We start from the raw sequence: 25088 nt of genomic DNA, 5'->3' as shown, positions 1-25088 counted from the left end.
ATCCTGGAGGTTGGGGGTGGAAGCTGTATTAGTTCCTAGGGCTGCCTTAACCAGTTATCACAAACTTGATGGCTAACAGAAATTTATTTTCTCCTAATTCTGGAGGCCTGAAGTCTGAAGTCCATTCCATCTGAAGGTGTTCCTTGGCGTGTAGCAATATAGCTTTAATCCTTGTCTCTGGCTGCATGTGACCCTCCTCCCTATGTGCCTCTGGGCCCAAATCTCTCTCTCCTTTCTCCTGTAAATTACAAGTTACTGGATTTAGGGTAGGCCCTAAATCCAAGATGATTTCATCTCAAGATCCTAACTGATGACATCCCCAAAGACCCTCTCTCTAAATAAGGTCACATTCTGAGCCTCCAGATGGATGTGAATGGGGGAGGTGGGCACACACTGTTCAACCCACTATAGTAGTATTTAATTAGGTTCCTTTTATTATTTTATTTTAGAGAGTGGGGGGAGGAGCAGAGGGAGAGGGACAAGGAGACTGTGGTGAGCACAGAGCCCAACATGGGGCTTGATCCCATGACCCCGAGATCACAACCCAAGCTGAAGTCAAGAGTCCGAGGATCAACTGACTGAGCCACCCAGGCACCCTTAATTAGGATCCTTTTTAAAAATGGTTTAAAAATAATATTCCTAAAAAACCTAAAACTAATGTCCCTTTTTGTTATCTGAAACTTCCACATTCATTATTTTCTTGATTTTTGTAATGTTTGTGTTTACATCAAGTACTTCCATAGCATCCCCCACAGAAAGGAATCATTTTGTGGGAAACTCTTGAATTTTCTCTCACTGTTCCTTCACTCACTTCTCTCTCAAGAAGTGATGAAATTAGAGCAAGCTTGATCCATCAGGCCACATTTAACCAAGAGACATGGGATTGCACAGAACATAGTGCTTTTGGACACGTTTGTACCCAGAACTCCAGGAGCTTGTGCTTCTGGTCTCCCTACAGTAAGCAGACCCAGCAGTCTCTTGCTGATATCCAGCCAAGTCTGTTTTTTCAGTTCCAACTTCTCTGCCCGTGACGTGGTGGATAAATTTCGAGTCAAGCAGGTCTCAAGGTCTAGGGTCAGGGAGTGAGGTTGGAAGCCCTGTTACTCTCCATTCCAGCTTTACCAGTTATAACGTTAACAGGCAGTCCCCATTTACCTCAGGACTGTCTGTTTTTACTTGCTCATCTAAGAACTGTAATGGTAATCAGAAAAGATATTAATGTGCCTATTTTTAAGATAAAGAAATTTCAGCAAAGTCACTGTAAAGGAGTTCTTCACCAAATCCTAATGAAGAGTTAGAACCCAGATTTCCTGATTCTCTGGAGTTGGTTTTCTTATGCTCACCTTGAAGACTGCTTTATAGAATTTAGATTGGAATATGCCCAACATTATAGGTCACAGTTACTGTTTGTGTCAACTCTGTCACTGTTGATTTCTGAGTGACCACCTTGGCTTGCAGTGCCCATGGAGAGGTCGGGAATCCTTGCCTTCATATAAACAATGCTGTTACCTATGGAGAGCAGTCATGAAATTCTTAGACCTCCTGTTAATCCATAGTGTTTCTGAAACCTTCATGAAACAGTTGGCATTACCTGCTGGAAGAACTGCAAAAACTACTCAAGTATTGGTATATAAAAGTCCTTGCTAGGTCCAGATAATATACTAGTTATTTCCTTCAGCGTCTGTTAATAAATGTGAATTAATCAATTCGTACTTGTACTCTGAGCTCTGTAAGCTGCCAAAATAGATGATTGATCTTATATGTGACTTTTAAAAGAATGTGAAAAATCATGAAGTGGTTTGTTTTATGCCATTTTACAGCCTTGTCCTGTGTGCTTCCAACAGGTATGCGGACTTTGTTAACTCTCTTACATCAGAAGTCTAGTTGTGCATCTCCCTGGATTTTCTTATGCACTGCACTATTCTAGAACACGTTATTATGTTTTAGATCGTGTGAGTGAGTTTCATTCTGTGATGTGTTTTTCATCAAAGCTGTTTAAAGTAGGTTATTGGTTTCCTCTGCCACTGTGACTAGATCACTTGATCTTGTTGAATTCTAACTGAAGCTCATTTCTCTCCCTTTTATTTTCAGATATTTGTATCTGCTGTTCTCCAGTGATGACCTTTTACCTTTAGACCACTGGGTATTCAATACAGAGGCTCATCCTCTGCCCGTGTTACATTTAGCCAACACCACACTTTCAGGAAATCCTGCTGTTCGATGAAAGCAGCTCCAGAAAGACCATTCTCACCTGTGTTTTGTTTACATGGACTACTACAGAAATTAGTCTGGAGAGGGGGCTTTGGGAAACCTGGACCTCATAAGTCACCATGGCAGGGTGAAACAGGACTATGCCCCACAGGACTTTTCAACCTGTAGATATCTCAACTTTGAAATGATTCCATTTTATACCTGACCAAAATATATTCTGGTATTATGTAAGACAAAGACCTGGTATGCTTGGATTCCTAAAGAGATGGTCACATGGGAAATTTTGCCTGTTACTACTATATTGTTTTTAGAGTCCTGGAATCTGGAGTCTAGACTGCCTAAGAATAAGCCAAGAATGTGGAGCACCTTGTGGGAGTGAGAGATGGCCTTTGGAACCAATTATATATGTGTTCCTTCCAAAGCGGAGCAGCTTTCAAATCAAATATTTACTTATCGTTTCTCCCCCTTTTCTCCATTTTTAATAATGGAAGGAACTAAAACAAAAGAACAGTGGAACTGCATCAAGAGCAATGAAGACTGGAAAAAGAAACCCAAGTACCTGTCTCTGTCTCAGTTTCTAGTTCCCCATTGGATGACCAGACTGGCAACCATTTCAGATCCCAGTGTATTCCATTGAAATTTCTTGGTTAAATTTAATTTTCTCTGGGGGCATGATCTCACAAAGAATACTCTTCAAGTCTTTGTCTCCATATGGAATCATTGAAACTGCTATTTATCATAACCACTACTTATGAGCCTGGGTTTGGGATTTTGTGCATGTTGATCAGTCTAGTGTGGTAGCATGACCAAAAGTGGGGGAAACGCTGCAGTTTGTCGCCTTGAAACCTGTTCTAAGAGAAAGCCTTGGTTTTGTTGGGAGGAGATTTTTTTTTTCCAAACCAGCGAATCTACCAAGTGAATTTTATCCACTTTAACCTTGTTATAAATTTAGTAAAATCCCTCAACTTACGACTTTCTGTAGCTTGGTAAAATTCACTATACTATTATGCAGCTCTGAATTTACCCAAATTTCTTTTACAGCCTATTAAATCAAAAAACAAAATACAGTGAAACTTGCTTAAACATTCTATCCGGAATGGGAACAGGGGATCCTTTATTTATTATCTCATCAGATGAGTGAACTTTTCACAAATATTTTATGTAAAAAATAAAATTCAGCTTTTATTTTCTGCAAGGGTATTTATAGAAATCCAAAGAACAGCTTCAAAATAATTTTTAGCAAAAAAAAAATGTATAATTAGTCATATTAACTAAATTTGGGATATATCTAAGGGAGTTTCTCTTACCATCAGTAGATTTTACAGTGATATTTATTTTTAAAGAAATTACTATTTCTTTATATTTGGGGGGAAGAACTTAAATTTTATCAAGAACTGTATTGTAAGATAAATATGCTTATAAATTTTCTGTCCCTTAAATTCACATCACAGTGCAAGACACTTTTTCTTCTTTACATTTAATACAAACAGCTTCCATTGACAGTAAAAGTTGGGAGCAGTGTAATTAGTCTGATATTTACTGTGAATTTGAAGATTTTGTGAACAGTGTTTGGAGAAGAAGCCCACCTTGGATTCTGAAGGCATATTTTCTTATTTTGATAGCTTTTCTGTTTAACCTTTTAGCATGTAGTAGATTTAAATTGGAGAAAAGATTTAATAAATTAATACAATTAAATATTTTCTACGGGTTATCATCTTACGCCACCAAGAGTCAGACAGTCCTCACAATTTAGCAAATGATCCCCAGCGTTTTCAGTATACCTAGAAAATAAGAATGTGGAGCCAGTGCATTATTTAAGTTTTTAAGAGAGATAAATTTTAGCACACATTTTGAAATTGTAATATCTTTTACTACTTGAAAAATAAAAATTTTTAAATGAGAAGGATAGATAACTAACTTGAGAAAGGAAGAGTATTTTGTTCTCAAAAACATGTTAGCCTTCCTCCTAAAAATAGTGCAAGCCCACTTACGAGTCACTAAAAAGTGTGAACAACTTGAGGTAGCAAAGAGCCACTGGGTAGCTGGCCGTGCGCACTTTGTTCAGAAGAGTACAGAGTAAAGGGGCCTTCTTGGTCTCCCAGGAGCCTCTCAAGGAAGGAGAAGACAGAGCCCCCACCCACAAGTGCTCGGTTTCTATCTCTGGGCTGACTGGGACTTAAGAGGAGGCAGAGAGATGTCCGAGCATGGCCAGTTCTCACACAAGCGAAGAATCTGACAGGGGCAGAGGAAGGGTCGTCTTCACCACCCACTCCCTTCCCTGTGATGAAAGAAGACTAGTGCTTATCACAATGCTTCCATTGTTTTTTTCTCTGAATACCAAAGGCAATTAAAGTCAGCTACAAATGACTTGCCAGTGTCAGGTTTTGTTTTGTTTTTACAGATTTTTAAAATTATTTCCTCTAGGATCAGTCCTTATCCCATATTTACTTAGTTTCCAAGAGTATTTACTTTCTTCTGTCCCTTACCATCCTTTGCATTTTGTAGACCTATTACTCAGGTTAAAATACTCATTTCACGTATAAGATCTTCACAAAGAACCTAGAGATGCTCCTTTCCAGGTGCCTCATCAGAGAGCTGACACCTCACTTTGTGCATTTGGCACAAACGTGCTGAGTAGATAGATCAGTTGGTACATAAAAGAAAAGAAAAATAGAGATGTTGAACACCCCTCTACCTTCTACATTTCTCTCTTAGAATTTTAGAATCACACTTTTTTGTTGAAACCGGTCTGAAGTTGTTAAAGCCAAGCGAATGCGGCCCTAACCAAAAAGTCATCTCTGCAGAAAAACAAGACCCCAGTCAGAGGGTTCTTGTTTTCTGGTGGGTTGCATGTATGTGCTGTTTGTATCTGACACCCACTTACACCCGTCTTTGAGCAGATGTTCATATGTAAGAGTGAAGCCTGGATATTGGAGGAATGTGTTCCTCTTGTGGATGTTGACCCTCATTCTCTGTGACATCAGCTAAGGCACCCCTGGGCTGCCCTTGGTAGATCGTAACCAAGCAGTTTGGAACCGTGACCATTGGCTTCTCATCTCCACTCTCCTTTGCCAAAGTCTTTGTCCGAGCTACAGATTTGTTGATAAAAGATTGTGCTTGCCATTCTCGTTATGCAGTTTCTCCTTCTGCCTGGATTTCTGTGAATGAATGCACGAGTGAATGAGAGAATGAGTGAACAAACATGGAGTCCCTAATATGTGCCGAGCGAGCATTGTGCTAGGCATGCACTCTCAAGCATTAGAACATTTGTGATTCCAGTGGCATTTTCTGTGTAAGAGTAATTCATACCATTTTAAATATTTTCCAGTATGAATTATGTTACAAAATCCTTAATTTTATATTTCATTTAAATTAAAGAGGAAAAGAAATGGTTTATAATATATTTTAAGCAATGTGTTACTATATAATACTAACAGCTATAATTGTAGTTAATAACTAAAGTCTCTTGGAAAATGTCAAAGAAATACTTGACTTCTGATGCAACTTTGACTAAAATATTTACTTTAGAAATAAAAACATTCTTTTGCTATATCACTTTAATTATATAATTAAAAATTAGTGTTTTATAGAAATGCTGGTTATTTTATATTCAAAAAATTTTGTCATGTAAGTCATGGGTAAGATCTGCAGTTGTAAATTGTTCTTGCTCTGCTAAGGGTCCTGCTCATGGTCCCATGCTGTTAAATATAAAGAAAAATATACTAAAATATTTCTAAGTTCCAAATAACAAGTTTCTAGTAATCGTATTTTGAGTTCTTATTTTTCTTTAGGTCTCCTTACCTTCAAATTGGCTAGCTCATACCTTATCTGTTCTCTACGTAGATATATACATAAATACAATTATTCACAGAGATTTTTAATATCGTCTGTGTTTGTTAACAAACACAAACACAGTTGTTAACTAGTTCTGTCTACACGGATTGTAAGCAGAATGGTTGAGTTAGCCAAATATGATCTGGAGATATTTTAATGTACTTTTCTGGTTCAAGAACACAGGTGAAGATGATTTTCTGTTACTTCAGCTCCTTCAGATCATGATGGAAACATTCTTTGATCTGTAATGGGTCAGCAAGCTTTTCTGTAAAGGGCCAGATAATAAATATTTTAGGCTTTGTGCATCATACAGTGTCCTATCTCTATTACTCAGTTCTGCCATTGGACCATGAAAGCTGGCATAGGCGATATGTAAATGAAGGGGTGTGGCTGTGTTCCAATAAAACTTTATTTACAAAAGCATGGAGAGCTGGATTTGGCCCATGGGTCATAGTTGTTAACCTTTTATCGCAAGTTTAATTTCTGTAAGACCCTTATGTAATCTCTGATCAGCATCTTTTCTCTGTGTTTGAGTTACGTAATTCATTTTCAAAGCAAAAAGATGGTGTGTATGTATGATTGTATGGATTTGTGTAACCTAAAGCTATATATTTTGTTGTCTTGAAAATAGATCTACTCTTCTGGAGTCTGTTCAGGTTCCAATCTGATACAACTGTCATGAAAGTGGCATTATTTGTTGTTATTGTTGTTTGGGGGGTATTCTCTCAGCCAGCTTCCTTGCCTTGTCATTTAATGCCACAATTCCAGACTCCCCATATAAAAAGGAAGGTCTCTGTGGTGTCAAAATATTGAGTCTCTCCAGGTTCTGCCTGCTCGTTGATCTTTGGACCGGGACTCTGGCTTGCTGGAGCTGCAAAACTCTTCCACTTGAGTACTCTCAGATCCCTACAACGAGAATATGATAGAATCTCTAACCTTCATGCTGCCAAAACCAATCTCTTGAAAAACTTGAAGCAACAGAAAATGGGGTATGTGCCTCATTTGCCACTTGGCAGCCACTATTCCTTTTTCAGACTGCAGAATGGTCCTGCCTCTGTTACCTCGAGAACAGCCTAAATCTGAGTGCAGAGAAAAGATACATCCAAAAGGAGAGTTCCCTTTTCTCTTCCTGCATAACTTGCCTCAATTCCTTTACAAGTCCATCGCATTATTTCAGAATGTCAATATGCATCATATTTAAATTAAAGCACCCCTCAACGTCAGCCTTATATTTTCACTGTTGAACAGCTAATCTCTTCTAAACTTTGCTTGAGCCCAGCAGCACTGGTGAAATTACTCAAAGTTACACGACACCATATTACTAGTATATACGTTGCAGTGTACCAGTCCTCGTGACTGAGAGAGATTTTTCACTAAGAAGTGTATCAAATAGGCATTTCATTCTTTTTGGAAATTCTAGAGGAGGGGAGCCCTGTAAATGAGCTGCCTTTCTAGGTCCAGCATATGCAGAGGGCTTCAGTTCGGTGTGGGTGTAAGTGTGAGCACACAAACACAGAAACCCACATCTATACATGTTAATATGCACAAGATTTTAATCGCAAACGTCTTGCTGCTATTGAATGCTACAGAATTCTATGGCAAATTGCTTACCAGGACATTCCGTGGAGATAAGTTCAGCTCGCTCTTGAGAAAAATTATTTCTTAGAAAACAAATTAGTTTTTGTTGGATTAATTAAATAAGGTATCCCCCGTTTTAATTACTAGATTTGGAAATTGAAATGCCATTCCTCAATCTCACTGGTCTCAAATTCACTGATAAAATTTTTCCCTAAACTAGTAAGTGGGGTAAGTATAACCTCCTAGATCGGTACCCACTGGCCGCTCTTGAACTGATTTCCAGTCATGTCCTCCATATGTAATTTTTATAAATTAAAGGTAATATTGTATATTAAAGATCAAATAAAGATGTTCCTTAAGTGAAAGTCTTTGTTTATCCTTCATTTGTACCCACTGATGGCAACAGAGTTCAATCTTCCTACTTACATGACAACTTTGGCTTTTTTTTATAACTGATAGTCTTCAGTCTCCTACCTTCAGAGAGTATTTCTCTTGATTCAGCTAATCTTTACACTTACTGGTTTATTTTTTTTTAAAGATTTATTTTGGAGAGAGAGCGCACGCGGAGGGGAGGGGCCGAAGGAAAGAACGAGAATCTCAAGCAGACTCCCCTCTGAGTGTGGAGCCCAGTGCGGGGCTCAATCTCAGGATTCTGAGATCGATCTGAGCCGAAATCAAGAGTCAGATGCTCAACCAACTGAGCCACCCAGGCGCCCCTGTAAAGGGTAATTTTTATCCCATCTGATTTTGAGAAAACTAACTATAGACCTATGTGACAATCTTACAGTGTTACTGTGCCTGGTACCTCTAAGACCCAGTCCAACCTCTGAGGTCATTGAGCTTAAATCCTGCCTTAATCACTGGATCTCATTCTGTCACATTAAAATCTGACCTGATTCTTGAGCAAAGATGGGCTTTGGGGGCCTGAGGAATAGGATTAGCTAGACTATAGATAGTGGTTTAATCTATCAATACTGTAAAGACATAGGATTTTTATTTTTTATTTTTTTAGATTTTATTTATTTGAGAGAGAGAATGAGTGGGAGAGAGCGCGCACATGAGAGAGGGGAGGGTCAGAGGGAGAAGCAGACTCCTTGCTCAGCAGGGAGCCCGACGCGGGACTCGATCCAGGGACTCCAGATCATGACCTGAGCCGAAGGTAGTCGCTTAACCAACTGAGCCACCCAGGCATCCCAAGACATAGGATTTTTAAAACCTTGAGCCCATGTGGCATCAAATAAGATAGTGGTAAAACCTGAAGCAACAGCTAATTTACAACCAGCGTCTCATTCTTCCCAGCACAGTGGATTTCAACTTGATCAAAATTTTAAACAAGGAAATTTACCTTGTGGGTGTATCAAAATTCATTGTGGACTTACGTTTTCAAGAACAATGAAAACAGGACCAGATAAAAGAATAAGGATCTCTGGGTGACTCCGATTTGATAAAACCTGGGCCTCTGTCTGCCAGATACCTGCAATTTCCATCGTTATTTTATTGGGTTACAAAAGATTGTCAACATGCAAATAGCATTCACGTTAAGAGAATGGGTTCATCACAGAAACATCATAGATTGGTGATTACTGGAGGGTGGAGGGATGGAAATGCTGGCCACAGGGCACAAACCTCTATAAGATGAGTAAGTTCTGGGGATGTAATGTACAGATGGTGACTACAGTTGACAGGTCTGTATTACATACTTGAAACTTGCTGAGAAAGTAGGTTTTAATGTTCTCATCACACACAAAAAGTATGTAAGAGGATGGGTATGTTAACTAAGTTTATTGTGCTGATCATTGCACAATATATACCGTATATCAAATCATATGCAGCTTAAGTTTGCACCCGCTTATGCCAATTCTATCTCAGTAAAGCTGTTTTTAAGGAAGCATGGAACCCATATGCTTTTTTAAAAAGCTTTACTGAGATGGAATTGGCATAATGTGTAAGATGAAACTGCACCTCATTGGCTGACCTAACACAATTTTAAAAAATTTTGTGATAAATTTAAAATGTGCTATTTTAACCAGTGTTAAGGGTACAGTGCCTTGGCATTAATAGTTACCTTAATGATGTTGTGTAAGCATCATCACTATTTCTAAAACTTGCTCATCACTTCCAGTGCATCTCTGTAACCGTTAAACTCGTTCTCCCTTTCCCCTCCAAGAAAAAATTTCAATTTCTTAACCCCAAGAAAATCACCATTTTCTTGTTGGTAAAAAGAGAATAATAAAGGATTTTCAGGAGAATTTTCATTTGAGAAAAATCCATGCTCCCGGCCTGAAATGAGCTCACAAGTTCTGTTACTGTTTCTAATTATTTATTGGCAGATCAGAGTAATCATTTCTAAAGGAATAGAAAAATTTTTTTAATAAAGAGGGGAAGGGCATGGGTGCCTGGGTGGCTCCATTGGTTAAGCGTCCGACTCTTGATCTCAGCTCAGGTCTTGATCTCAGGGTCATGAGTTCAAGCTTTGCATTGTAGCATCGTACTCCCTACAGGGCATGGAGCCTACTTAAGGAAAAAAAGAAAAAGGGGGAAGGGCAGTTAGGTCAGAAAAGAGCCAAGAAAACCATCTAGTTCTACCTCCTTATACATAAGGAAATTGAAATCAAAAGGTAAAATGAAGGCATTAGGTAATCTTTAAGATGGTTTTCCAGTTTTGTCATTCATGATTCTATGAAATAAGACTTGTGCAGTTTTGTTACAAAAAATTTAACAACAAACAAGTATGCTCATAATATATATGAACCAAGCAGTTTATTTTAACCAAGCAGGTTTTTTTTTTTTTAAGATTTTATTTATTTTGACAGAGAGAGAGACACAGTGAGAGAGGGACCACAAGCAGGGGGAGTGGGAGAGGGAGAAGCAGGCTTCCTGCCGAGCAGGGAGCCCAATGCGGGGCTTGATCCCAGGACTCTGGGATCATGACCTGAGCTGAAGGCAGTCGCTTAATGGCTGAGCCACCCAGGCACCCCTTTAACCAAGCAGTTTAAAAACTATAGAAATCATTTTTTTTTTGCTAAAACACAGCAAAAAATGTAGATTAAAAATGGCCGTTATCTTTGTGGGGTAAGGATATAAGAATTAATTTTTTGATATTTGTTTGTTTAAAAAAATAACAGCTTTCTTGAGGTGTGATTTACATCAGGCTTTCCCACTGCAAGTGGGAACTAGTGGATGCTGAGTGAGCTTATAGGGCATACAACACTCTTATCCACAAAGACCCAGCATGCCCACTTGCAGTCAATCTTTGTTCCTATCCTGGCTTCCGACAACCACTAATCTACTTATAGATTTGCCTTTTCTGGACACATACACATGGCATCATTCACATGTGGTCTTTTGCCTCTGGCTTCTTTAACCTAGCGTAACGTTTTCAAGCTTTATGCTGTAGCAAGTATCAGGAGTGTTCCTTTTTGTTGCTGGAAATACTTCATTGTATGGATATATCATAGTTTGTTTATCCACACACCAACTGATGAACATTTGGATTGTCTCCACTTTTTGGCTATTGTGAATAATGCTGTTATGAACATTTGCAGACAAGTCTTTGTGTGCACATATGTTTTCATTTCTCTCTCTTTTTTTTTTAAGATTTTATTTATTTGACAGAGAGAGACACAGCGAGAGGGAACACAAGCAGGGGGAGTGGGAGAGGGAGAAGCAGGCTTCCCGCTGAGCAGGGAGCATGATGTGGGACTCGATCCCAGGACCCTGGGACCATGACCTGAGTTGATGCTTAATGACTGAGCCACCCAGGTGCCCCTGTTTTCATTTCTCTGGGTTACATACTTAGGAGTGGAATTGCTGGGTAATATGGTAAAGTTATGTATAACTCTTTAAGGAACTACTATATTGTGTTCCAAACTGTTTCTACATTCCCACCAGCTCTGCACAAGGGTGAGAGTACCAGCTTCTCCACATCCCCACCAACACTTGCTATTCTCTCTCATTTTTAATAGCCATTTTAGTGGGTGTGAAGTTGTATCCCAGTGTAGTTTTAATTTGCATTTCCCTAGTGACTAGTGATTGAATATATATGCTATTAGCCATTCCTCTATCTTTTGTAAAATTTTGTTCAAATATTTTGCCCATTTAAAAAATAGTATTGTTTGTCTTATTGAGCTGTAAGAGTTCTTTACATATTCTGTATTTATTTAACATTGTGGTTTGTCTTTTCGTTTTTAATGGTTTATTTTGAAATACAAAATATTTTTATTTTGATAATGGGCAGTTTATCAATATTTGCTTCTTTGGATTGTCCTTTTCTTGCCTAATCCAAGGTTACAGAAACTTTAGACTTATGTTTTCTTGTAAAAGTTTTATAATTTTAGCTCTGACATTTAGGTCCAAGATCCATTTTGAGTTAATTTCTCATGTATGTATGGTAAGGGTCTAAAGTCATTGTTGCATGTGAGTAGTTATGCTAGTACTATTTATTGAAAAGACTGCTCTTTCCCTATTAAATTGCTTTGACACCTTTGTGAAATATCAATGGATCATAAATGTAAGATTTTACTACCGGCTTCTTAATGCTGTTCCATTAATCTTTGATTGTCTTTCCTTGTGTCAGTACCACATTATGTTGATTACTGTTGCTTTAGGGCAGTGGTTCTCAGCTCAGGGTGGTTTTGCCTTACGTCCCCCAGGAGACCTTTGGCAATGTCGGAAGACGTGTTTGGTTGTCCTAACTGTGGGGGAGAAGGGGTGCTGCTGGTATGGGGGGGAGTGGTCAAGGGCAGTGGTAGTATTTATTGACTCCCTGATAACAGTTTACTCTTAAGTTTGTTTGCATATCTATTAATTTTTTATTGAAAAATGGACATTTTAGGGGCGCCTGGGTGGCTCAGTCAGTTAAGCATCCAACTCTTGATTTCAGCTCAGGTCCTGATCTCAGGGCCGTGGGATCGATCCCCGCATCAGGCTCCGCACTCAGCCTGAAGCTGGCTTGTCCCTCCTGCTCTGCTCCTCCCCCCTACCTCTCTCCTCTCTCTCTCTCTCAAATAAATAAATAAAATCCTAAAAAAAAAGAGAGAGAGAGAGAGAGAAATGGACATTTTAGGTAATATATTTTTGTAGCAATTCTGGATTCTGATTTGTTCTCCACCCAAAGAGGAGGTGGTTGTTGCTACAGCTGTTTTTTATTTGTTTAGTGATTTCCTTGGACTAATTGTGTGGAGATTATCTTTCCTGGCCACTGATGTTTCTGCTTAGTTTTGTATTTTTAAATCTTGTTTATATTTTTATTTTTTTATTATTTTTTAAAAGATTTTTTATTTATTTGAGAGGGAGAAGGGGAAGCAGACTCCCTGCGGAGCAAGGAGCCTGACGACCAGGGCTCCATCCCAGGACCATGACCTGAGCCGAAGGCAGACGCTTCACCGACTGAGTCCCCTAGGTGCCCCTAAATCTTGTTTGTATTTTTAGATCTGGCTTCCTGGAGCCAACCCTGTGTCAGCATAGCTTGGAGATCAGTCAGTAATTTGTACAACAAAAGTTGTACTCAAATACCTTTAGCCAGTAAGGGCTTCCACCCTTTGCCACTGGATCTGTGTGTAGGTTGGGGGACACATTTCAGTGTTCAGGCAGTTGACAAGTCTTCCCTAGCTTTTTACCCTGGGCCCTCCTGTGTGTGTTTTGCCTGTATGCAAGGCCTCACACTCAGCCAGGAATGTGTATGAATGTCCAGGGCTCCCTCTGGTCTCCCCTGAATGTGTGCACTGTCCTGCTTTTGTGCGCAGCCTTCCAGCCCTCCAGGGATGTGTGGCAAGCTCTAGTATGGCCGTGTCATTCCCTGGATCTATCTCCCTGGGACATTTCTGGCCAATGTGCCAATCTGTGGCTTGTCCCAACCACAACCAAAACCTCAAGCTAGCCCTGTTCACCTTTCCTATTCATTTGCCACTGAGGTGGCTTCTATCTCTAACAATGCCTAAGGGCATGTTTTCTGCACACCACTCCAGATTGAGTCATTCCCTCCCAGCTTCTCCTGCCCTTGCCATAACTGCCGCCCAGATGGAGCTGGAAGGGAGCTGGACTAGAAAATGTGAATGTGATGCATAAGATAATTAGTATGGTTATTATATTCCACACACATTTATCGAACTTCTACCCACTGTTTCCAGAGCTCTAAAAATCTTCAAAGATACATAAATCAAAATAGAATCTCCACCCTCATCTAGGGAGGGACTTGGCCTGCTTAATATTGTGACAAATGCTCTAATAGAGGAAAGCATTGTGTGTTCTCTATAGTAGGAGGAGTACGTAATCAAGCTTAGGAGGATGGGCTAGGAGGAGAGAGGGTAGTCAAGAGCGATTCTTCAGGTCGCTGACATTGGAACTGAAGTGAGTTTGAAGATAAGGGGGAAAGGAGCTATCTGATACGGCAAAGATAGCTGAAGAAGCCAGGGGGTATAATTTCCAAAGGCGGGAAGACTAGCCTTGAACTTGAGAAAAGATACCCACTTCACAGAGACCCATAAAACCATCCTCTCCAGCAGTCCTTTTCAGGCCCCGAGACTGCACGGCCCACCGCACAGGGTAGGTCCACAGGGACACCCCCCTCCCTCCCCTCCCCCCCACCGAGGGTCCCGGCAGTGGCTCTCCCTTCTGAAAGCCTGGGTTCAGCCATCTGCAAGGAGAGACAAAAAAAGAATGTATTTAGGAAGTGGTTAAGGGACTCCCCTGGAAATACCTTTCGAAAATACTCATCAAAACTTTGGATGACTCCAAGATGAATGAGCGTGGGCAGGGTGTTTTGAAACCGTTCCGCGGTAGGAAGCCGGAAATGCTCGCCACTAGAGGGCGGTCGTCTCGATTTCCTTGTTCATTCGCCTTCAGCCGGTTGAAGCGTGGCAGGCTAGAGCTGCAGGGAAACCTCGTGCTTTTTCAATACACCCTAACGTTGGCTAACGGAGGATGCCCCAGCTCCGGGCTGCGGGGCAGAGTGAGACCAAGGACTCGCTGGGACCTCCAGCGGCCTCGACACCCGGTCCCGCCTGCCCCGGAGCTCATGCGCCCCTGAAACCAAGTCCCCCACGGAATGTTTGCCGAGTGGAAGACGGACGTCGCCTGAAAAACACTTTAACATTCCCCTCCAAATATGACGCCTCCCTTCCTTTAAAGGCTTTGAACTAATAGGTACGAGTTATTAGAAGATGAAAAATACCTCTAGTCAGAAGAGAGGCCTAGACAAATTCTAATTCGAACCCTACAAACGATTTTAGCTCACATGGGACACTTTGCGGACTGGTATACCTAATGGCATTTTATAAATCAAATGATAATTGCTCACCGTGTTTCTTATTTATACAACTCCGCTTAAGTCCTTTCGGAATTACTTTTTCCTGAAACATTTCTTGAGCATCCATGTGCCAAGAACTGTGCCTGGCACTGGAGATCCAGCACCAACTCTGACAGGTGTGGATCTGCTGGGCTAGAAGAGGGTGGACCCGCAAGCCGAAGAGCATGCTTTCTAGCAAAGCTGTGTACCAAATGCCACCGGAGCTGGGAAGAGAGCACTGCCGGGGGACGGGCACAGGAGGCTAGGGCAGCGACCCAATGAGACAATGTGCCCTGACTGTGAGGGAGCCCCCCCGTCCCCCCGCCGTCGGCGAAGTGGGGGAAGTGAGTTTTCCTAAGCAAGGAGGAGGTCTGAGCTCACAGAGAGAAGGCGTTAGACTGAAGCTGGGGGAATGAGAAGCTCGTTGGTTGTGGTCTAAGTCCGGCTGCAGCAAACAGGGAAAGGCAACCTAGGAAAAGGGAAGGTCATATTTAAGACACGGAGGCAAAGAGGAGAGTGCCTTTTCCAGCCACCAGGCCTTGGAGGTGGGGCTGCTGGGCGGTCAGCACACTGCCCTGTGGCAGCGAGCTGGGGGCTGACCCAACAGGTACCTGGCCCGACACTTGAGACCTGCGATGACTCACAGTCACCTGGGTGACTGATCGAGGGAGATGGGATGGCTCTGTGGTTTTGAAGGGTCTGCGTAGAGAACCCGTTGGTGGGGGCCAGTGAAGAGTCTACTGAAATAATCCAGGTGAGGAATGATGGTGACTCAAGACCAGTAGTGAGGGCAGTGATTTTGTCAGTCTTCTGAAGCTAAAGCCAACCTGACTCGTTCACTGGTTGGTGATGACCGTGAACGGAAGAGAGAACTCAAGGTCGGTCGGTGCCCAGGTGTGTGACCCAAGCACCCGGCAGGCTGGGGTTACCACTTCCTGAATGGGAAAGACAAAGATTTGGGAGGGGCGCACTGAGGCCTTTGCTTTGAGCACACGCAGTTCCTGCTGGACCTGGAAGCTCATGGGGAACATAAACGTGGGCAGTGTGAGCCTGGAATTCAGGAGAGTCTGGGCCGGGGGGTGGAACTTGGGCTGGTGGTGTGCACAGCGCTGCTGAGACGCGTGGAGCTCACGAAGGGGGCGCGTGCCGGGGTCCCCGGGAGGTGCCGGGAGAGCCTGAGAGCAAGGGAAGACCTCGGCTGCTCAATGGGCAGACAGGGGAGGGAAATAACCTGGGCCAGAGGAGCCCAGGATGGACACAGGCAGTGTGTGCATGGGGGATGGGGGACAGGAGGGAGGGAAGTGGGTATTGTGCGTGCAGAAGAGTATGAGTTATATATGGGTAAAGGGGGCTGTTTACGGTGGGGGTGGGTGTCCTGGGCTGGCTCCTAACCCCCCCTACCAGAATCCCACGTCTCCTGACTGTAGGGAAGCTCAGGGTGCGGGGGCCAGCAGGAACACCTCCACTCCTGCACTTAGTGAAGGGCACTGCAAGCCAGAAAGGATGAGGTCCAAGGCAGCCAACCAAACCCCTGCCCTGCATGGAGGGCCCGACGCAGCCCCCACTTCTTTTCCTCATCAAGGTAGACAGATGTCCTCGAAGAGCCACCTGATGTGGCTTTGGGCCTGTGTCTGTCAGTGTTCTTCCATGCAAGGAGCAGAAACCCACTCTGGTCACTTAAGCGAAAGGGCTTTATGACAAGGATACACGGGGACTCAGACCACCTGCAGAAAGCTGGAGGTCAGGCGAGGACAATGGGTGGGAACCAGGGAGTCAGGAAGCCGGGCCACCGAAACCCCCGGGCAGGAACCCCCTGGCAGACACAGCCCGCGACTCGTTCTTAGTGGCCCCTTGCTTCGCAACCCCATGCGAGGTTTGAAGTTTGTGTTTGGGGTAAATAGTGGTGGGCGGTCCAGTTGCTCACTCTGGCTAGCAGGGAGAAGGAGACTTTGCCCACTGAGACTCATGTCTCAAGGATTCCCTAAAACTTGGAAGGCCATCTGGGTGCTGGCAAGCAGCAACAGAAAAGACAGATAATCTATAAAGTCAAAGTCAAACCCTCGAGGTTCAAATCCCAGGACACCGTGTGACCACGAGCCACGGATCTACCATCCCGAAGGATCCATCTTCTCATGTGAAAAATGGGATAATAATACATCTCTAATAGGGTGGTCGTGAAGATCAAGTTGCTTGTCCCACATGGCATCGCAAGGCCAGGCCGAGGCGTCCGGGCTTTACTCAAGGACCCGCCACTTGGCTCCCAGGCTGCCGTAGCTTCCACGGGCCAGGGTGGCTGCATACATCCTGTGGAGACTAGACATCCCTCTGTAACTCAGGCTCCTGCCATTCAGCTTGACAATTACACCCTTGTATCCCGAGGCCTTCTGAAATGGCAGGCACCCCGATACTCACATCACAGGCATTATTTTATGTAATCCTCATAACAAAGCATGAGGTAGGTACTAGGGTCACTCCCGTGTTCCGATGAGGCAACTGAGGCTCCGAGAGCCTAAGTAGCTTCCCCATGGTCCTTTGAGATGGGAGCGCATCCTGCTAACCGCTAAACAGGACCACCTCGACCATGGCTGATGGAGCCCCCCTGTGGGCCCGGCTCCAGCCCCCTTAGCTCACAGCATGAAGCCAACCTGCCCCCAGAGCCAGTGCCCTCCGGGAAGGTTACAGGGATCCTGCCGTTTCCTTCAGAGCTGGGGGGGGGGGGGGGGCAGCCCTTCTTCCCCATCCTGGTCCAAGCGTGTGACCAGGGCGAGGGGAGTCCTGCTGCACTCTGGGCTGCCCACCCAAGAGCTCAGACACCCGGCCAGCCTCCTCCTTTGGGGCCCAGAGGAAGCAGCACCAGACCAGGCTCCTCACGGAAGCCACGCTGAGCACCATGCGGTCCCCAAAGAGCTCTGGAATGAGCAGAGGACAGGAGAGTGCTCGAGGCCTCCCAGGCATGCCCAGGATATTCCCTCGAAAAGGGCACCAGTGCGACGCAAGGGCGTGCAGTTTGCCCCGCGCATGCGGGGCCTGGCGCCCTTCCGACCAGGTACCCGGGGAAGGCCGCGCTGTGCCTGCTGGATGGAGGGAAGCAGGTCACACCTGGCTCCCGAGGGGATGGTTTCATTTTACTCCTCTGATGAAATGTTTCTAAGAAATGTAAAATGAAACATTCTGAGGGTTGGGTATTTTTCCACTTGGCAAATACCTGTGATTTATAGGGCACAGGTTACTCCTCCCTTGCTCTAGTCTTTTCCTTCTTCCTCCACCCCCATTCCCCGGCAGCCCAGTGCAGGTCAAGATCAGCTCAGCTCCCCTGGCTTGTGGGGCCCCGGGGGAGAGTGTCTGGAGAGGTCCACCACCAGCGCCCTCAAGAGCCCGCGGCAGGTGCTCGCCGGCCAGCACAGTCTGCTGCAAAGTAAGTTAGGGAGTCTGGGGTCTCTGTGGCCCCTCCAGGAGCCAGGAGGTGCCAGAAGAGATGATCTGGTTCCCAGCAACGTCAGAAGAGCAGAAGATGCAAAGGGCAGAGCCACCCAGCACCCCTTAGCCACAGGGCGAGTGAAGCTTCCCTTAGCTCACACTTTGGGCTTAAGAACCAACAGCCTCCACTTAAAAAGGAGCTACATTTTTTTTTTTTTTTAAATCTAGCTTGAAGGGGACCTGGAGACTGTCATTGGAGACAATTTGCAAATAAAAAAACAAAAAAAAGAAAAGAAAGAAAACAGAGAGGGAAGGAGGAAGCTTTTGTCCAATTCATTCATGCAACCTTTGTTTATTTAGAAAGCACATTTTGTAATCATTAGTGCTGAGTTAGTGGAGGGTTTACAAAGATTGTTATATTTAGTCCCTGGCCTCAAGGACCTATCACTATATTGTCATTTCTACTTTGCTCTCAGGATGATCTGAATCAGGAAAATCACCCTGGAAAGGGCTTTATCCCATCTGGTCTTTTTGTCAGTAAATTTTAGATCTGGCTTGTTTTGGTGCAGGTGACTCGGCTAACAATTAGACAAAAGACAGTTTTAAGTAGAGTTAGTGTAGCTAGGATGGGTTTTGTTCAACTCAGCAAGCACTGAGCGAGCATCTGTTATATGGCATGGATGGGGCTGGGTGCCAGGGGTGCGGAGGTGAGTGAGGTCAGTCCCCGTTCTCAAGAAGATCCCAGTCTAAACACATCCAGACTGCAAGGTGGACTAAATACTGTAAAAAGACATGACATGCTGTGGACAGTGAGGGTAAGACCCCACAGCTGGGAATCAGGAAGGTTTTCTGAAGGAGAAGGCATTAGAGAGTAAAAACAACCCTCCCCCCCAATTCTGCACCGTCTCTCTGTCCTATCCCAATCTATTTATTCCCTCCCTTAATCATTCATGCATACATTCAGCAAATATTTATTGAGCTCCAAGGTGTCCTAGGCACTGTGCTAGCCTTGCGAGTACAGTGGTGAGCAGCACGGATCAAGTCCCAGGCTTTTGTATGCATTCCACTAGGTGGGGATGGGCCAAAGACACCAGCCAATGAAGGGACAAACATACTGCCATGTCGGCGATGGTGAGTGTTACAAATTAAAATAAGGTGCAGGGGACACACAGCTCAGTGCACGCAGGGGAGGACTGTGTGTTCCATTTCAAGTACAGCATTACAGAAGCTCTCTCTGAGTTGGAGACATTTGGGCAGAGACCTGAATGAAGTGGCAGAGTGAGCCTGGGAGCTCGGGGGGGGGGGGGGAAAGAGTATCCCCGGCAGAGGGAACCGGCAAGCACAAAGGCCCTGGGGTAGGAACGTGATTGATGACCAGGTGGCAGGAGCTTTGTGAATGAGGGGAATGGTGGGTGGAGAGGCAAGCAGGGGCCAGGTGAGGAGTTTGGATTGTATTCTAAGGGTGATGGGAGGCCGCGGGAGGATTTGAACAGGGACTCAGATCATCTGACATGTGTGTTGAAGAGATTATTGTGGCCATAAAAGGTCAAGGAGGGAAGCGAGGAGGACTTATGGAGTATTTTCAGTTTGAGGAACAAAAAATAGAGTTGACCTTTCCGATATAGGGAAATAGCAAGAGGAGTAAGGCTCAGGGCGGGGATTTCAGGGGCTCAGGTTTGGGCATACCAAATTCCAAGTGTCTGTTAGATGTACCTGAGTGGAGACACTGAGCAGACAGTTGGATCTGAACTTTAGGGACTAGTCAGAAACACCATGGCCAAGCAGAAGGCCAAGTAGATGAGGACTACCAAGAGGTCTTTTAGATTTGGCCTATAGGAAATTATAGAACCTCCTTCACTGGAGCAATACCAGTAGCATAATGGGGTAAAAACCAAATTGTGGGTGTAAGACAGTGAGTATAGATTATGCTTCCAGAAGAACCAACTTTGGGCTTTGTTCATTCCCTTTTTCTTTGTTTCCTATTGCATTAATTTCCACCCTTATCTTTATTTACCTCCTTCTATTTTCTTCGGGCTTTCTGTTCTGCTAATTTCGTGGAGGGGAGCCTCACCTAATTAATTTTCAGCTTTCCTTCTTTTCTGAGGCAAGTGTTTCGGGTAGAAAAGTTTCCAAACATCACATATGCTGCGTTGCACAAGTTTTAAAATGTGGTGATTATGCCGTCATTTTGTTCTGAGGATTTCTAAATTTCCATTGTGAATGGAAATTCTTTGACCCCCTCCTCCTGTCTCATCCCCAGCAAGGATGCAATTATAAAGAGAAGTTTACTATAGAAGGGCCACAAAAATGACAGGCAGATCTGAATAACAAAGACATGGAAATTCTAGAAATAAAAAGTGTAACCACTGCAATGAAAATCACATTCACTAAATTAAACAGAAGAGGAGATGACACATTGAAAGAGAATTTATTCAGAGCGCCGCAAAGAAATATAAGAATATGGGGAAAAAGAAAGAGAAGTTAAAAGCATCAAAGATAGAATGAGGCCTATTATGCCCGATTGGAGTTCTGGAAGGAGAATAAAGATAAAATGGAGCAGAGGCGGTTGATACTGAGGAGATCCCAGAAATGATGCAAAACACCGATGAACCCGCAGGTCCAGGACTCGCAACATATGGGAAGCAGGATAAATTAAAAACAAATCCATGCCTAAACACACCGTTTTGAAATGGCAAGGCATCAAGGACAGAGAGAAGACCTTGAAAGTCACCAGAGAGAAAATACGGATCCCTTGAAAAGGACAGTTGGAAGGAGGCCAACTTCTCAGCAGAACAACGGAAGTGAGGAGACTGACCATACTGGGTCAAGCGAAAAGAGCTGTCCACCTAGATCTGTGCCCTCTGCAAAAGAGCTGTTCAGGGGCACCTGGGTGGCTCAGTTGGTTGGGCATCTGCCTTCGGCTCAGGTCAAGATCCCAGGGTCCTGGGATGAGTCCCGCATCGGGCTCCCTGCTCGGCGGGGAGTCTGCTTCTGGCTCTCCCACCGCCCCTCCTCCCTTGGCTTGTGCTCACTCTCTTGCTGTCTCTCTCCCTCTGTCAAATAAATAAATAAAATCTTTAAATAAAAGGGGGGAGGGCTGTTCCAGAATAAAGGCCAAGTATCTACAGGATGCAAAATTGAGAGATTACAGTATGCAAAATTGAGAGCATTTACCACCAAGAGAACTATTCTAAAGAATGAACTTCAAGGAAGAAAATGATGCCAACAGGACGGTGTGATATGCAAGAAAAAAGAGTAAGCAAGTGTCACTATATCAATAAACTCTAAATATGTTTTTCCCTGGAGTTAAATGTTCTGAACAGCACTGGGAGAGTTCGGAGAGGGAGAAATGGGATGGGGAGGAAAGTCAAGCTCAGCCATAAGATTTTTGGTTAAATATGTACAGTAAACTTTGAAGGGAACCACTAGAAGCATAGAAATAGCACGCGAACATTCCAAATGTGGCGAGACAGAAAAATATGTAATAAAGGAAACAACTTGGTTAATTTTTCTTTTTAAAAGCCTGGAATGAGGAATGACAGGGATGGTCAGGTTCAACTAAAACAGTGATGGGCTATTGACGCCAGGCGAGACTAAAGGTTATGGCATAAGTTAGGTGCCCCCGTTGAGGGGTTTACCCTGAGAGAGTGGTGGGTCAGACCAGAGCTTTGGGAAGGTGAGGTTGCCCAGCGCGGAGGATGCACCCAGGGCGGGGGCAGGAAGCTTCACCACACCGTGGGCCTGAGCTGGGGCTGCGGCAGCGACCGGGGACAGGAGGGGCCGGCTGGGGAGATGAAAAAGTCATCTCCGTCATCCCGACAGAAAGCCAGCAATGGCCATGCCCTTCCAGTCCAAATGACAGACACAGGCCTCTGATCTCAGCCCGGGGAGCATAGTGCTTGTGCCAAAACCAGGCCAGAATTCTGAGCTCCACATCAAGACCTCTGGAACTGAGAGAGACTGAGCTTATTTCACTTACAAGTGACAAAATTAGTGCCCCAGGCAGTCCGGGCCTTCGAATCCTGCCATCAAGGGAGGGGGATGTCCAGTCGCCCCGCTGAAAACCTACCTCTTGGCAATTGTCATTTGAAGCTGTGCTCACTCAGAAACTAAAAGAACACTAGGGACTGAGAGACACACACACAGTATTTAAAAACTACCGATTCCACTGTTACTGCAATAAAAATTCCTCCCACATGAACCAAGCTTGGCTGATTCCAAGTCCCTGCTCTCCCAAGTTCTTCACACCTCACCTGAAAATAATAGGAGATCCTGTTATTTCGGTAGGCTGGGCGGGATTTATTTTAACATTTCCTTTTACTGATGAGGAGACAGAGACCCAGAAACTGAGGTGGCTTGCCCGAGATCACTCCCCAGTGAGCACAAGGAAGCCGGGCTGCGTGGTGTGGGCTGGTTTCTCTTTCTGCCGGCAGGTGCGAACTTGTTTGGGTGACAAGAGGGAGTCAGTGGAAGAGAATGGGGCTGACTCCAGCCTCTGTTTCCATCCACCCTCTCCCACTCATCTTGCTGCTCTTTTTGTAAAGGGGTTTGTACCTCTCTGAAACGGTGACATTTCTGAACATTGTAAACAAACAAAAAAACCTGGAGAGCTTCTAAAGAGAGGCAGAGTACACAAGTCATATTAAAAGGATCAGGAATGGGTTTGGATTTCCCGAACGTCACCCTGGAAGAGAGAACATATGGATCATTGCTTTCCAATGTATTCTGTGGGAAAGCGATGTCCAACCTGGAATTTTACATTAGGCCAAACTGTCAAGCATGAGGCTCAAATAAGGACATTTTCAGATAAGCAAGGTTTTAAAAATTTACCTCCTGAGGAGATGATGCTTGCAAAATGGCCAAGCTAACATCAATCGGTGTTTGGCCGAAGCCAAAACGCACCATCTGAGACACACGACTAAAGCAGAAATGTTATTGTTAAAGTTTACCTATTAATGTAACTTTTATTACGAAGAGACTTAGAGGTCGATGTTTAAAGTCTGGCATTATAATGCAGGAAGAAGAATTTGTTAGCACTTCAAGCTGCTAGACTATTCCTGTGGTCAATATATCTGTCATTCAAACAGATGCTCACTTTCAACTGAGTTTGGGTGAGAAAGCTCATTTTAGGGTCTCCTTGCCAGCCCGGGGTACCACTGATGGTGACGTTGTTCCCAAATGATTAATCTTTTTTTTTCTCTATAGTAACTCCGATAATGCTCATGTCCTTTTCAACTCCTGCTTGGAAGATTGGGTTGCTGATGAAGATGCTATTTTGTGGAAGCAGTCCACCAATGGAAGTTTTGTATTGTCGGAATATTTTCATAAGGAAAGCAAATTTTTGCTCTATTTTTTTTAAACCTTGGATAAACAGGTATGGAAATGAAGTAACAGAACTGGATTTCAGAATAACAGAGTCTTCTATAAATTTTCACCTGTATCTAAGATTTTATTGCGTGTGCAGCAATTTCAGCATCTTCCCTGGAGAAGAATGAAAGGAGGAACTTTGAAATAGGCATAATTTAATATGCTAAGTGAAATAAGTCAAGCAGAGAAAGTCAGTTATCATATGGTTTCGCTTATTTGTGGAACATAAGGAATAGCATGGAGGACATTAGGAGAAGGAAGGGAAAAATGAAGGGGGGGAATGGGGAGAGGAACCATGAGAGACTATGGACTCTGAGAAACAAACTGAGGGTTTTAGAGGGGAGGGGGGTGGAGGGATGGGTTAGCCTGGTGATGGGTATTAGGGAGGGCACGTATTGCATGGAGCACTGGGTGTTATACGAAAACAATGAATCGTGGATCACTACATCAAAAACAGATGATGTACTGTATGGTGACTAAGATAACAATAAAATTAAAAAAAAAGAAATAGGCAAAATTTAAGAAAAAGTTGTTCTCTGGGGCGCCTGGGTGGCTCAGTCGGTGAAGTGTCTGACTCTTGATTTTGGCTCAGGTCATGATCTCAGGGTCAGGGGGTGGAGTTCTGTGTGGGGCTCTGCGCTGAGCATGGAGCCTGCTTGGGATTCTCCTTCTCCCTCTGCCCATCCCTCCCTTCTGCACGCGCATCTGTGCGTGCGTGCATGCGTGTGTGTGTGTGTGCTCTCTCCCTCTCTCAAAAAAAATAAAATAAAAAAAGGAAAAGAAAAGAAGAAAAGAAAATTTGTTCTCTTAAGGTCTTTCATTTTGGTTACTTCTCCAGCAGAGTCGAGCAAATGAATTAATTTCTGTGCAATCAACCAGTGGGTGTGAGCTGATCCCGCTAAGTTGGGATTATTACCTGACACCTACAAGATTAAGTCATTTTTAAAAAATCAAGCCATCTTTTATAGGTAATAGCTGTTGTTCCATCTGTTTGACCATCTCCTCTAAGTACATGACAAAACAATTCCAGAGTCATGCAGTTTCTCTTCTGTTGAAGACTGATGAAAACGGCCCATTATCTTTTTGCTTCAGCCTGTAATTCTGTTAAAATAGAGTTGCAATTACATCCTTAATACACAACTTAAGGATGTGTGCAAAATGTTTTGCTTGGGATTCCAAAGTCACTGATTATCTTCGCTGTGATTTTTCTATTGTCAGTCTAGAGATTGGCTTTCTGTTCTATAAACGCGTCTTCTATCGGTTTTGCCCTTCTCTTGGTTAGACTGCCTGTCCCCGCTCCCATGCCCCAGCCTTATTCCTTGACAAGCAACTTTAAGTAGTTTAATTCCTGAAAGTCCTTACCTTATGAAGAGGAAAAACACAACCGTTTCCTCTA

General features: G+C 43.8%; 1 protein-coding gene across 2 annotated transcripts in view; it reads left to right on the top strand.

Annotated features, from left to right (window-relative positions):
* Positions 1 to 23869, top strand: part of MAN1A2 (mannosidase alpha class 1A member 2) — a 217360-nt gene extending 193491 nt beyond the window's left edge. Inside the window, exon 13 of one of the 2 annotated variants that reach the window (XM_034990197.1) lies at positions 23531 to 23869. In XM_034990197.1, the coding sequence (XP_034846088.1) occupies positions 23531 to 23684 (154 nt within the window). In that variant the 3' untranslated portion in view covers positions 23685 to 23869. Of the gene's footprint in view, positions 1 to 2091; positions 7989 to 23530 lie in introns of those variants that run through there. The other variant, XM_034990198.1, reaches the window with a different exon arrangement.
* Positions 23870 to 25088: the final 1219 nt, after the last annotated feature.

Source organism: Mirounga leonina, unplaced genomic scaffold (assembly GCF_011800145.1).
Source record: "Mirounga leonina isolate KUSES-001 unplaced genomic scaffold, KU_Mleo_1.0 Mir_507, whole genome shotgun sequence".
Lineage (NCBI taxonomy): Eukaryota > Metazoa > Chordata > Mammalia > Carnivora > Phocidae > Mirounga > Mirounga leonina.
Note: the sequence above shows the minus strand (reverse complement) of the source record. Positions and strands in the feature narration are given on the sequence as shown.